Source organism: Phaethon lepturus, unplaced genomic scaffold (assembly GCF_000687285.1).
Source record: "Phaethon lepturus isolate BGI_N335 unplaced genomic scaffold, ASM68728v1 scaffold33815, whole genome shotgun sequence".
Lineage (NCBI taxonomy): Eukaryota > Metazoa > Chordata > Aves > Phaethontiformes > Phaethontidae > Phaethon > Phaethon lepturus.
The window spans coordinates 1,761-16,178 of NW_010541819.1; the positions used below are offsets into that span (position 1 = coordinate 1,761).

Consider the following 14,418-nt stretch of genomic DNA (forward strand, 5'->3'; position numbering starts at 1 on the left):
ACCCCCCCTTGCCTCCCCTGCCGTGGGCAGGGCTTTGCCTGCCCTGGTCCTGCTGCAGCCTTCTGAAGAGGGAGCAGAGCTGGGCTCTGCATCCCAAGGGTGGAGAGCAGCAAATTCACTCCTCAAACCAGAGTGCATTGTCCCCTCCGTCTGCCTTCCTCCTGACTGCACTTTGGGCTGGGCTGTGCTGGCTGCCTTCCCAAGCTTTGGGTCTGATACAGCACCCATAAATATTTTCAAAACAAAAGGTAGCACTAGATGAGCCTCCCAAATCTGTTTGCTCTCCTTGCCTGCCCGCAGCACATGGGCTGCCTGCATGGTGCTGCTGTGCTGTCGCTCCGGCCGAGGTAGCCGGCACGTAGCTGTGCTGCCGTGCCATTCTGCACGACCGCAGCTGGGCTATTTACGGGCCTGCACAGATGCTGTGCCAACGTGCTGGGGCTCAGGGCACGGCGGGGATTAGTCGGAGACTTTCTGAATCGGGTGCACAACTGTTGGGATACCAGGTGATGTTGGGTCTTGGCTACAGCAGAGCCTGAACCTTCCTCATTTTAATGAGATGTGCAATAATAGACTTAAGGGCGGAGTGTGAAAAGGAGGCTGAAAGCCCGGCACTGAGCCTGGAGAAGAGGCATGTACTTGAGCAACGTGCTTGGTGCCCCAATACACACACACCTTCAGGGCTTGTGCACAGCCACGTGCCCCTCTTGTTCCTAACCCATAGCAGAGATAGGGCTGCCTTAAGTGAACGTGTATAGAGTGTTGCTTCCTAGCATGTCACCCACTGGGCCACTGACTCGCTGCTGGTGCTCAGCTGCACTCGCAGGCTGCCCTGGCATCGCCCGCGCATGTTACCGTCGCTCCAAGGCTTCATGCTGCCGCTTCTCATCTCTCCAGCGCAGCCTGTTTGCACAGAGGGAGTCAGAGGTTACACGTGGCAGTGGGATGCTGGTTCTGCTGTCATTAGATTTTTTTTTTTCCCCCTGTGATGATAAGCAAATTAGTAAGCTGTTAATGAGCTCCCAGGGTAGGTCATGGGAGGGCTGCTGCAGGGATAGAGAGGCTAGTGTGTGCCGTCCTGTGTTTGGGCGGGGAGCGTGCAGGGATGCTCGCTGTGTGATGGAGGACAGGTCAGGCCTGTCGTCTGCATCTCTTCAGCTCTTGGCTGCTTGACTTCAGTTTGCCAACATTTCATCGTTAGGAAGCGGCTTGCCAGCTCTTTATGTTTAAAGCTGTTTGCTTTGAAGGCAGGAAGATGATTTAACAACTAAAACACTTTCAGATTATAGAAAGAAAATGAGGAAATATTACTCTTGGCTTAAGCCTCTCCTAGCAGCGCTCCACCCAAAGTGAAGTGCATGGTGCTTGCAGCTACTGCTGGGTCAGCAGCGTCCTCCCTGCGCTTGCTGAGGTCCAGGGGCCAAGTTTTAAATCGGAGCCTTCGTTATGCTAAAAACAAACCCGGGCTTGTTGGAGCCAGCAGGTCCTTGCTGCTGGCGAGCCGGTGTTTGAGCCGATTCCCTGCGGGAAGGGGCTGTCGGCAGTGCTACCGTGTGAACGCTCTCGCCCTCCCACCTGCGTGCCCTGGCTTGATGCTCCTGGCCACGTGTGGGCATGGGCCACCGCGGTGCTCCCCGTCGTGGTGCAGCTCCTGGCTGAGAAGAGCCAAACCCTCCTGCTCCCCGTGTTGGGGCTACTTGGGTGCTGAGGGGAGCAGGAAAGCAAAGCCCTGTGCCCTGCTGCGACGTCGCTGGGGCTTAGCAAACCCGAGGTGGCGGCAGCAGTGTGAGCTGGGGCTGTCCTGGCTGTGCAAAGGTCTCCTCTGGGCCTGGGACGAGCGGCCTCGGCTTCGGTTTCCGTGCTGTCATGCTAGGCTCACCAAAGGGTGGCTCACACCGGAGAAGCTGCTTTTCCGCGTTGGTGTTTTGGTCTCCAGAGCCAAGCTGTCCCGTGCTGCTCCCAGCTGGCCCTTGGGCTTGTGCGCTGAGCCCCCTCCAGCGCTTCAGAGGTCTCATTTGGCCCCTCAGAACGCACCCAGTGCCCTGTGTCTCCAGCCTGTTCACTGTCCCTCCCTTCCCCCAGACCTAAGCTTCATCTTCTGCCGAGGGCAGGGATGTGCAGCCAAATCCTTCTGTTGTGCAGACTTTCATTTCCATAGCAGTAGTCATGGATACAGACTGTTTGTGCAAATAACCAATATTCCCACCCACACCACTCATGACCAGTGCAGGCACGGGTGCTGGGCAGCCAGGGTTTGGTGTCCCTGGTAGTCCTTGGCTTTACCTGCTGCTGGAAGTTTGCTTTCCCAGATGCTCTCTAGGGCTTTGCTAAAACAAAACCCAACTTTGTCAAATGGGTGGAGTTACTTAACTGCTTTTGAAACACTTGGATTCGTCTGTGTGACTTGCTAACTGTGGCAGAGGCGAGTGGTGTCCTCCAGCTTCTCTTTTATGGTGCTTGAGGGGAAAAAAAACCCCTAGTTTCTAGAGTAAAACAATGCCCTGGTTGTGTGTGCAGGCTCTGCCTCTCAGCTGGGTGCTCTGTGCAGGTGACCTGGGGCCTGGTGGTGGCATTTGCATCCTGGCATCGGCTAACGGGGCTGGGTCTGCCGCTGGCCCCATTAACCGGTACGACGCTGTTGCGTTTCTCCATGTGTCTATGTGCAAGAGAGTGGTTTGCCTTGGTAGGGAGTTTGTGGAGTGAATCCTAGATGCAATGAGTTGGGCCTGAGATGCTCTGAGCTTGAGGTCAGCGAGATGTCTGGTGAAGGAAGAAGCTGTTTGGGGCGTAATACTGAGGAGCAGCGCTGATGAGCGAGGCAGCAGTTACACTCGTAAGCGTGGCTGAGATTGCACTTAAACGTTATTTGCTACTTGGACCTCCAGTTTCTTCTCTTTGCAGACTTGTGGCGCTTTACGAAAGCTGTATGAAGTGGCAGAGCTCCCCCAGCGCAACCGCAAGGCTTATACACACAGATTTAGTCTGAGCAGAGCCAGTGTGCCGCAAGGCTTTGACGCTGGTGTGACTGCTGCTAGCAAGGCTGTACTGGTGCAGCGTTAAGGAGTGTGATTTACTCCCCACTTGCAGTATGTACTAGTTATACTTACTAAAGCATAAGGTACAAGTCAGCCTTTGCATCCTGTGGCAGAGCTGAGATGGGAGAGCTGGCATTCATGTAGAACTTGGGGTTTTTTTGCTGTAGACTCGTAGATAATTGTGCTTTTAGTATCTGTTGCTTTGGCTTTCAAAGCCTGGGGAGAATTGCCTGACGGTAGTGCAGGAAAATAACCCTCCACTTTTAAGTTCCCTGCAAGCACCTGAGAAGACATGTGCTTGGTCTCACTTGCACGCCTGCGCTTTGCTGGGAACAGGTCCCTGAGCTGTTAAACGTGGTGCTGGTGTGTGCCAGTCAACAGGATCCTAAAGCACTTGAAGCCACAGCAGTGCCAGCATCACTGCTGGTACCCTGCAGTGTGGTAGGTCCCGGTCACGTTCCCAAGGCCTTTACTATCCATGTAAACCAGACCCGTTCCTTGCCCGTGCTGAGTTAGTGTGGACGTTCTGTAATGTGTCTGAAAAACCTGCTCTTGCTTTTGTCCCTTTTGGTTAGGCGAGAGGATCCTGGGCTACGCAGAGGAGCCTTGCTATCTCTGGTTCGTCATGGAGTTCTGTGAAGGAGGAGACCTCAATCAGTATGTGCTCTCACGAAGACCCGACCCAGCGACAAACAAGAGCTTCATGCTGCAGCTGACCAGCGCCATTGCCTTCCTGCACAAGAACCATATTGTCCACCGGGACCTGAAACCAGACAACATCCTGATAACCGAGAAGTCCGGCACCCCTGTTCTCAAGGTGGCTGACTTCGGGCTCAGTAAAGTCTGCGCCGGCCTGACTGCTCGGGGCAAGGAGGGCGGGCATGGGAACAAAAATGTGAATGTGAACAAGTACTGGCTGTCTTCGGCTTGCGGCTCCGATTTCTACATGGCACCCGAGGTCTGGGAGGGACACTACACTGCCAAGGCCGACATCTTCGCCCTTGGCATCATCATCTGGGCCATGATTGAGAGGATAACTTTCATCGATGCAGAGACCAAGAAGGAGCTGCTGGGGACCTACATCAAACAGGGGACTGAGATTGTGCCTGTTGGGGAAGCGCTGCTAGAAAACCCAAAGATGGAGCTGCACATCCCTCAGAAACGCAGGACTTCCATGTCTGAGGGGATCAAGCAGCTCTTGAAAGACATGTTGGCTGCTAACCCACAGGATCGACCTGATGCCTTTGAGCTTGAAACCAGAATGGACCAGGTTACATGTGCTGCTTAAATTCAGGGCAGGGCACCACTGTGCTTTGCAGCTGGGTAAGTGAAACGCAGTTTTTGTATTATTCTGTCTGCTGTACCAGCCCAATAACGCACTTTGTAGTGACACAAAGGAGTCTTTTATGTTCGCGGAGCTATTGCTATAGTGACTCATTAGAGCACTGCTGCTGAGGCTTTTTCCCACCTATTCCACTGCAAAAGTAAAGTAGAGGTTGGAAACAGAATTAGCAGCTGTACGTCCCGCTGCTGCCCAAAGGCCCAGCGGAGCTGGCAGGGCTGGGCAGGAGCCCTGCTCCTCGGAGGTGCTGGCCGCTGGCTGAGTCAGGCTGGTGCACGGCAGAGGGACCCGCAAGCACCCTCTGACATCAGCTTTGGGTACGTCCGTCTCTCCCGGCGCAGGGAAGGAGTTGCCAGTTCTGCCTCCTCTGCTGTGTGGTATAATTTCAGCAGTCGGTGCTGGGAGCAGCTTGCTGTCTAGCTCAGTCCCCTTCCCCTCCGAGACTCAGACAGGACACCTCGGGGCTCGGCTGGCTCGGTGAGCAGGCACCGAGTGGCATGGTAGGTCTGTCTCAGCAGACAAAGCTGTTGCCTTCGCTTTCACCTGTAAGGCACGTGGGTCCGTCTTGTTTTGTTTCCTTGCTAAAGGCAGGACTTAACATTGGTGCAAACTGCAGTTGCCCAAACCCAGTAGGATGGTTTGGTGTCCAGCATTTGAGTTCGTAGACCTGCGTCTACTCAGGAAGGAAGGTTACAGAACAGTTGTGCCCAGACTGATCTTGGCTCCCTTCAAGCAGAGCCCCCTCCCTCCTCCCCACAGCTTTATTCCAAAATATTCCCAAGCTCAGAGGTCTGGGTCCTGAGGCTGGGGTGGTCACGCATGGTCTGGAAAGGCCGCCCAGGGACATGGGGTAGCTGGTGGTGTCACTAACCTGTGACGCCGAACGAATGGGAGGTGTTGCCTCTGTGGCAATACTTGTCTGTAAACAGGAGCTGTTAATAGGTGTTCTCCTGGCCAAATACTTCAATGAAACTGAAAAATTACAGATTACGAGGGGTGAGGCTGACCTCTTCCCAGTCCAGGTCTTTCTCAAGCGCCTGCAGAGCTGCCTGACCATTGCTTGCTGGTCACAGGAGACCTGTGAAAGCCTGCCTGTGTCGGGTGCTGGCATTGCAGCTTGTGCTCCCAGCCCTTACCTCACCCTGAAACCACACAGACCCTGCTGGACCGCAGCAGACCACAGCTAGGAGAGCAGAGAGGGGCGAAATGGCTGCCCTCGGCCGCAGGCGCCCAGCCTTCAGCCGATGGCTGTGCACCTAGCCTGCTCGTGGGAGCAAGCCCACTCCTGAGAGCGAGCCTCCAGCAGCAGGGTGGTGGGGAAGGAGGGGGCATTTTGGCAGGTTTTGCTAAAAAACCTCCTCGCTGCCCACCTGAGGGTTCCTGAGCTTACGTAAAGCGATGTGCTGCCCATCCCCTCCGTGTGTGCACGCCCAGGTAAGCTTTGTGCTGTGTGCAGAGAACAGGAATACAGAAATGGAGAGGCTTGTTGGGGAGGTCTAGTTCTGTCACTGCTGGTTTGTCCAAACTGATCCACAACCCATCCCCTCCGCACCCGGGCACAAAATATTTAAATGTCCTTAAGATCTCTAGCACAAGTAACTGATGCTACTGCTTCCGCCTGGGGCTGGGGCTCCTTACTGGTCCCAGTGCAAATGTGGGCTGGGGATTAGGGTGGGGGAGTGAATGTGCAGAATATGTGAGCCCTTAAGATGGGTGTGATAGTCCTGGGGCAAGAGCAGGGCACCCCACTTCATGCCCCAGGGCGAGGCGTGGGTCTCCTGCCCCTGAGAGCAGCTCTGCTGCGTGGCGGAGGGTCGGGGTTTGCTGCCGTCTGCGATCGCGCTGTGCTGACACGATGCTGCTGAGTTATGCAACCGGCCCGTGGCCTCCGGGGAAAATTCATCCTGCGCATATCTGCAGAATAGTACATGCAGGGATAACAAACACCGAGGGGACAGTCCTACCCCGGGGCTGTTTGCTTAAAAACCCAGCTGCCTTTCTGCAACCCCCCTTCCTCCATCCGCGGCCGAGCCAGCCCTGAGTCTGCACCGATCGGCTCCCTCGGTGACGCAGCTGCAGCGGAGATGGATGCGCTTATATAATGCAACCCGGCGTACGTCGCACGGTCGCTTGGCCCAGATAGGAGCCCGTTGCCGGCTATATGATCACCGCAAACCCAGAGCGTTGCGCTGGTTTACGGGGCAGCAGGATGTTTGGTGTGATTTCCTATAGAGTTTTTCTAATGCGTTGTGTGTTTGTGCACTCAAATCAGCCTACCTCTGGCTGTTACTAAATGCAAATCTTAAATCGGAAACCAGCTTGAGAAGCTTAAAATGGGATTTAGAGCAGGGCCTGAATCTGAATTCTGCTCTCAGATAATTTAAGCTGACCGAGAAACTCAAGTAACCTCTTCCAACTGAATTGTGGCACTGGTGTGTACCTTACAGTGCTGCTGGGTCATGCAGTGAGTTCCTCTTCCCTAGGACAGCTTAGACGCTGCACAGCTTTGATTCTTGTCATAACCTGGAAAACTGTGACCCTCCCTGACCCTGGCAATCAGATTTTCACTCTGGTATGCTGCTGACCTCTTCGGATTTTTGCTTCGTGTCCCAGCAGCTTTGCCCTTTAGTTCTGCTACAGATGCTGCACGCACCTGCCAGTCAGCAGGCTTCATGCTCTGTTACCCTCCCAAAATGTAGACATTAAATGTCAGTTCTCAGCCAGGAAGGTGTTTCTGGCTTGGTTTCTGCTGGACACCAGGGTGTCTGAGGTGGGGATGAGCCTGCTTATCTCCATGCTCCCCTCAGCACGGAGGTGAGCAGCATTTCCCTGGGCAAAAGGAGGGTCTTTTCTGTATTTGAACACTGTGCTTCCCCACCTTCTGCAGAGGAGTTTATGTAAAGCCCGAGATTGCTGTTCCCAGAAGCATGCCTTTTGGGCAAAGAGAACAAAAGCTTTTCTAGCACAATTAGGGAGTGGCTGGATTGTGCTGGGTACCTGCTGATCATCTCTTGGTTGCCGCGTGATAGCCCAGCACTGGGACTGCACCGCACACTCCTCCTTTCCTGCAATGTGAACATCTCTTTGTGTATTTTTCTTGTAGCTGCCCTTCGAGTTCCCCAGGGCAGGCGAGGGGCCTCCTGTGGACCCTTCTTCAGTGGGACCCTCTAACGTTGTGGGTTTGTGCGTTGTGATTGAGCACTTCTTAGACAAGTCGATGAGGAGTGAGGTACAGCGAGAGCAGCGGCTGCTCGCCGGAGTGGCACCAGTGGTCTTGGCTGCAGAAACAAGGGGATTACAAGGGGACCAAGTGGCAGCATCACCCACCACCTACAATTAGACATTTAAGAAGCCCTGTAGTTTTAATTCATGTAGGACATCAAACTGCAGTGGTTGTGCTCAGTGTAGAAGGCAGCTTGTTCTGGTAGGTTACATTCCATAATATTTTTACTGTGGGTAGAACAGTAGGTCTGATTTTTAGGGTGGATGCTCAAGGTGAAGAGCAGGAATCTGTGTGTGTGGTGTGGTGCAGACAGCAGCATCTCGGGGGCTGCATTCAGAAGGAAGAAGGTGTCTGACAGCCGAGGCCAGCCTGCTTCACTCCAGCACTCCTCTTCCTCTCTCACTGGTTTTGATCATTCCAGTTTCATCTGAAAGTAACTGTTTGCATTTGCGTTGTTGTCCTCTTTGCATTTTCAAAATGCACCGGGAGCTGATGCTGAACAAGCTTATCTGCTCTCCCTGCACGATGGCGTCTGTCCCCGGCGAGAGCTCTCTGGTGCTGTGCCCAGCCGCTCCTGAGCACTGCTGATGAACTGCTGCCCTGCAGAATTCCAGGCCTGGAGGGCAGGGATCGGACACAGCAGCAGCACTCTGTGAGCTGTCAGTGAGCAGGGCTGTTGCATCAAGTTAGGTCTTGTTTGTTAGTACCACTCAACTCAAGTTTTACCATGTGGTGAAAGTGCCCTGACCCCGCTGGCCAGGAACAGGAGAGTGAGTCGAGGATAAAGGGTGGTGGTTTCAGTTCTGAAACGATGTTGGTTTTGACTTCAGACTGTTTTCGGTGTGGTTTGTGAACCTTGGCATGGACAAAAGCAAGGCCAGTTCCTCTTCTTGGCTGTAGCAGCGGGTGCAGCATCGCGGAGTGGGTGCATCCTTTCTGGGCAGCGCTGATTCTACCTGGGGAGAAGCAAAGCCCTGAGGATGAGCTGGATCACATCACCTCTGGCTAGATGTTAGTGTTTGCGTTTGCTCGCAGTCACCTCCGCTCTCCCTCCTGGGGGAGGCTGCTGCGGTTGGCTTTAAGGCAGCTCCCAAGGAGTGCGTCACAAATATATGTACGTAGCATGAGGAAGGACTTGGGAGGTAAAGCAGGCTCTCAGCCTCCTTCCCTTGTACCCTGTGCTCCCACGCAGGGGTAGATAATGCAATTAACACGCGAAGGTGCTGGGTTATCTCTCCCTCATCTGCGCCGAATCTTCCGATACCACGCAGACTCCATCTCTGTCATGACCCACGCGCTAGTGTCATCTTCCTTAGGATGATGGACTCCATAGGCTGCTGGTTCATATCCTGCTGATGCTGAATGAATGTTCGAGCTGATTAAAACTGTAAGTGGCATCAGTGGAGGGATTAAAAGCTCTTGAACAAGTCCCTGAAACAATGTGCGTCAATGGAGTGAGCTCACCTGTCTCAGAGCTGTGAGCTTGGGGCTGCTCAAGCAAACGCCTTCCCTGGAAACGTTCCTACTCCAGGGAAGCATGAACAGAAATGCTGCCCTTTTTGCTAATGAAGCTGTACCACAGGAGACCTCTTCCAGAAGATTCCTCACATGACTGCCCCTGACCTGATGTCTGGGTGCCTCTTGCAAGCCTGTCTTCTCAAACAGAAAGGCTTTTTTTTCTGATTGCAGCCTGCAAAAGTAGCATCTCCCAGTTAACCTCTCCTGAAACGCAGCATGCCCATGGCCCTGGCTTCGTCTCTGAGCAGCAGAGGCAGCCTCTTCCTTCAGAAATGTGTTCTTCTGGCGTGGATTTCTTTAATGAGATTTCTAAGGGCTAAGGGATTGGAGTAATTTGCTGGGCAGTAGCAGTTTTTCTTCAGTGGGTCTCTCCTGCTGCTCTGTTGCTGTTGCTTGGTATCTCTGCAGAGCCCCTCGCTCATTCCCAGTGGGAGAGGACCTGGCCCCAGTGTGGATCTGCCCCTGATGGAGGTGGGGACACACACCTAAACCCCCCTCCCACCCCCCTCCCAAATATTTCCATGTAACTTTCTGAGCTCAGAGCTTAAGCTTGGAGAAAAATTAAACTGCTAGAAAATCACCACCTGTGCATGGCATGAGGGGTGACAAAGTGAAGCAGGGCCCTCCCTGGGGGTTGAAGGTTTGCATGTGTTTCAGTGACTTCCAGCCCCATTCCCTGCTGCAGGAAGCCCTCGAGGTGCCAGCAGGGAGACCCCCGGGTCCCTCCGTGGGGCAGGTGGGTCCCAGCTTTCATCAAACCATCACCGCCGCTTCCCAGCGCAGCCCCTGGCCTCAATTCTGCTGGTCCCTCCTCTGAAGGTTGTGACGTCCTGAACGATAGATTCCCATTTAGAAGTGACATCATGTGCATGGGTGTTGTTCCTCTGCTGGGTCCCAGCCCTGCTGGGTGGGCTGTCCACAGGGAATTTGCTGCGTTGCAAACAAACTGGGAGGAAAATGCTGGTGGTTTATGTGCAGAGTTGGGCGTTTCTGCGTCGCTGAGCTAGCCGGACAGGAGGGTGCAGTGCCAGGACTGTGAAGGGTGCTGTACGTTGGGGTTTTGGCCAGAGCAGGGACTGGTGCAGCAAATACTTGCCCATTTTTCCCTGAAATCCCTAGCACTGAACATGCTCATCGTGAGCGCAGGCTGCAGCCTGGCCATGCTGCAAATCCATCCTGCTCTGCTTTCAGTTGCACCAAAATAGATTTTTAACTGCGTCTTGCAGAGCCACTTGAGAAGCCCGAGCGGCTGCTGACGCACGGGGCGAGCGGTGCAGGGCGTCCCCGGCGTCACAGCTTGTTCCACCTTTCCCGGAGGAGGATCGGGAGCCAGCGCTCGCGGGCGCATCGCATGGACCCTCAAAACCAGGCTATGCTGCGGTCACGCTCATTCCGGCCGGGCTGTCGCCGCGGCGAGCCCCACGGGACGCGGCTGTGTTCCGGGCGTGTGGGGCGATGCTCAGTGCCCAGCCAACCCGTTGCAGGTCACCCACGCGCTGGGGCAGCCGGCTGCGTACCGAGCATGGAGCGTGCTCTGTGCGGGGCTGTCTGAATCACTCCTGAGAAAGAAATGTGGCACTGCCCATCTCGGACTAACTGGGACCAGTGGGAAGGCTGTGGGAGTGGGCACCCTCTCCGCAGTGGTGTCCTCCAGCCCTTCCATCCGGCAGCTGGATGACTCCAGCGCCAATCCGGTTACCGTTGCACCTTCCACCCACTGCAGTTGTTTGTAGGCGTTGCTGTTCGCAGTCGTCGTTTGGGGCCGTGTAGCGAGAAGGCGTACACTCATCTCGAGTTCTCCCAGACCCTCAATGGTGCTTTAATTAAGGCTTGGGAATGAAAGGAGAGGTGCAGCGAGCACACTGAACCAGTCCTGCTTGCTTTACCTACCTGCAGTCTGGGTTGGGTGGCAGCGGGAGGCCTGGCAAGATACTGTCACAGTGAGGTAACTGGGACAAAACCACTGACACACCTGACCTCTCTTTCTCCTTTCTTGTTTTTTTTTGCAGGTTTATTTACCAGGGACCCATAATCTCCATTATTTACGTGCAACAAGGGAAGTGATGATACGGAAGATCCCTGGTCTGCAGGATCTCTGGCAATGTGAAATCCTTGGGTCTTGCTTTGTTTTGTTGGGAAGAGGTGTTCTGGGGGTGCGGGAGGTGGCTGCAGGGGCCTGTGGAAGAGCACAAGCTGGCAGCTGTCATGCTCACAAGACCTTTAAACAAGATCTGGAGAGCAGAGCTGCCCCTGCCCAGTCCTCCCCGTGTCTCCTGTGCTGCCGTTGACTCAGTAGATGTTTCTAGAGATCTGGTTCCGTAAGGAGGTGGGAATCGGCAGCCCAGCGGTGAGGTGTGCTGCCAGGCACCAGCTCTGAGTCTGGCTGGGCACAACTTTGGGTTTAAAGCTATTGCTTTCACCTAGGGGAAATGGGAGCAAAGTGGATGCTAGGTTTGTACCGGGAGAAAAATGCTTTAGAAAAAGTGAGTCTCTCAGACCACATGTTGCAAGCAGCAAAATAATTTCATAGCCAGGCAGCTCCTGAATGGGTGGATGCTGCCCAGGCTATGAGCAGTTGACATTAGGATGGAGTAGCATAAACGAGCTGGAAAGCCATTCGGCAAGGCAGGTCTGCTGCTGCGGCGGGCAGACCTTCGTTCTCCCCGAGCTTCATTTCACTAGTGACGTTTGTTGCAGCCTTTCTGTACAGCGGGGAGCCCCTACGTACCTTTTCAGGTGGACACCGTCTGCGTACAAGAGAAACAGAAAGCAGTCCACTACTCTGATCCATTTAATGCCAAACTTCAGTTGTTAGGAACAATACTTGGGCGAGGAGGAGGTTTGGCCTAAATGGCTCGTGGGCTGGATTCTAAGCCTCTGACGAAACACTTTTCCTATAACTGTCTCCAGGAAGCAAAAGGCAATGCTGCTGTTTAGGTTTGGTTACAGTACAGCTCGGGTAAGGAGATTGGAACCTCAGGCTGAGCAGTTAATACTCAATTTCCTTGCCTATATTTAGAGCAACACTAATATTCTGGGGCTGACCCTGTGTTGATGGTCTTTAGACTTTGCTCACTGTAAATGCGATGTAAAGCACCACCTTTTCTCCACCCTGCATGTTCTGAACCAACTAAAACACTTCTCACCAGGCTCAATCACCCAGCAGCGGTTTGAGGAGCGGGTGGGTCTGATCCAGCATCGCTCACGAGCTGCCTGGGTGCTCAGCTGGCCACAGCCACAGGCAGCAGAGGGGCCCCGATCCCCTCGTCCCTGGCTGTGGGAACTGCTGCTTGCCTGTGTGCAGGCTGCAGCTTTCCTGTGTCATCACTGGAAGGTTCCTGAACTGGCAGCACCTCCTTGTATATCTACTCAGTGTACTTCGCTGACCTCATGGGAATGAGTGGGAATGCAGGAAATTCAGGTGTGCTAAGGCAGAGCTACAGCAAGGGAAGGAGAGAGAGGTTTCTTTTTTTCTCTGCCGTCTATTCCAGGACACAAAGCTAAGGCTGTTGCTGCAGGAGGGTCAGGTCCCTCTTCGAAGGGTGATGCCAGGAGGCTCCAAACCATCTGTCTGTAACTTGTGAAGGTTCAGACAGCACAAACTCAGTGCCGAGCGCCCGTTCCCACGCTGCTCTTCTGTTTGTTGCTAGGGATGCTTCTGTGGGCTGTGGCTGGGGGGCGCTAGGCTGTGACTGTACAGGCTCCTTCCAGGCTGGTTACAGGGGTTTGAGCAGTTTGGGGTTGGTTAGCAGGCGCTGTGCTCGGCCCTGGCCACGGAGCGTGCTCGGGGGCTTTGAGCAGCGCTTTGGCTGCTCTCGTTTCTCCCTGGCTAGCAGCAGATCTCTGTGGTGGCCGTGCTGAGGAGCTGCAGGCGGGTTTCTCCCCCAGCTCCCGGGGAGGACTTGCAGAGCCCTGCACATCGCCCAGCATCGCGCAGAAGGGCTGCGGCGGGACGAGAGCTGGACCCTGTAGTTTGCAAGTACAGCGTTAGTGCCCTGATCGCTGGACCATCCTTCTTCCACCTGACAGAGCCTTTGCTCCTGGCTGTTACAGCTGTTATAACCCAACCTTGGCTTGAACGGGTGCAGCAGGAGGGCTTTACCCTCCCAGCCCTGCTCACATGGCCTTTCCCTGCTAGAAGGGCCCCTCACCAGGCAAGAAGGGACCTTCCTAGCAGGAGGCTTCCATGTGTAGAAACCAAGCCTGAGATGCAGGACATGGAGGGGGAAGGTGGGGAGTGGGTTGTTCACCGGGACCACTGCCTCCAGCCAGCTGCCAGCACCCTGCTCCTCTCTGGGGACAGGAGCGAGCCTGGCAGGCCCTGGGAGGGTCAACTCTCTTGGTCCACCGCTGTTTCAAGCCATCTTCAAACCACACGTCTCCACCTCAGCTTTTGCGTTGCCAATGTGTTTTTAAAGCAGCTTGATGTTAGTGAGCTAGACCGTTGTGCCTTACTTAGGATTTAGCAAACACTTCCAAGGATGAATCCTAGGGCTGCTAGCCTTTGGCCAATGTGGGTATTTCCCTTATTAGTTTGTCCTTTTAAGAGCATTTCTCCCCGATGATTTAGCTGCTCTTTGTGCTCGACTCCCCAGACTACATGGGAACCTGCCTTGTGTTTACAGCTCCCAGCATCTCTCTTCCCAGTTAGTTTGGCCCAGACCAGCACTCCCTTTAGAACAAGGTGGGAACGGGGAGCAGCTCCAACCTGCATGTGCTGTGGGCTGGAGGATGTTTAGGCTTCTCTTCCCAGGTGGGTCTTAGGCAGCTCCTGCAGGCTGAACTTCTCCCTTCGCTGTAGATGTTTTTGGCATTAGGATGTGCTGCTGGGAAAACTCAAGCTTAAGAAAGCAGCACCGAGCCTGCAGCCCACTGCCCAGCCCAGGGCCAGGCTGTCTCCATCTCTTCCTGGCCGCAGCGAAGCTGAGCATCCGCGTGCCGGGGGGCCCTGGTCAGTGTGGGGGGAGCAAAGCACCCTCTGCTCACGAAACCCTCCCGCTCTCTGGGCTGGTGGGGCCCCAGCCGGTGCCCACGCCGGGGGAGTGATTGTATGAAACTGTTTACTTCTGACTATTGCTGTTTACAAGAGGGATGTGGGGTGGGAGGGGGGAACAAGCCAAGCCTCAGGAGGATTGGGAAACGTGTTATCTGCACCAGCCTGCAGCAAGGCCGACATGGCCAGTGTCGTGCAGGTGTCACGGGGATCTCCTGGCCAGCTTCAGCCCATGGGGAGGAGAGAGCAGAGGTGGCTGTAGCGTAGAGGGGTTAGATTAGCTGCCCCTTGTCCCCTTGCTGCTGTG

At 54.7% G+C, this 14,418-nt stretch overlaps 1 protein-coding gene across 1 annotated transcript; it reads left to right on the top strand.

Annotated features, from left to right (window-relative positions):
• Positions 1-2,901: 2,901 nt before the first annotated feature.
• LOC104621376 (serine/threonine-protein kinase 35-like) lies at positions 2,902-4,323 on the top strand (the record flags this gene model as incomplete). Its single annotated transcript, XM_010287843.1, has 2 exons — positions 2,902-3,019; positions 3,611-4,323. Coding segments are annotated over 2 exons (831 nt in total), but the record flags the coding sequence as incomplete, so codon positions are not given.
• Positions 4,324-14,418: the final 10,095 nt, after the last annotated feature.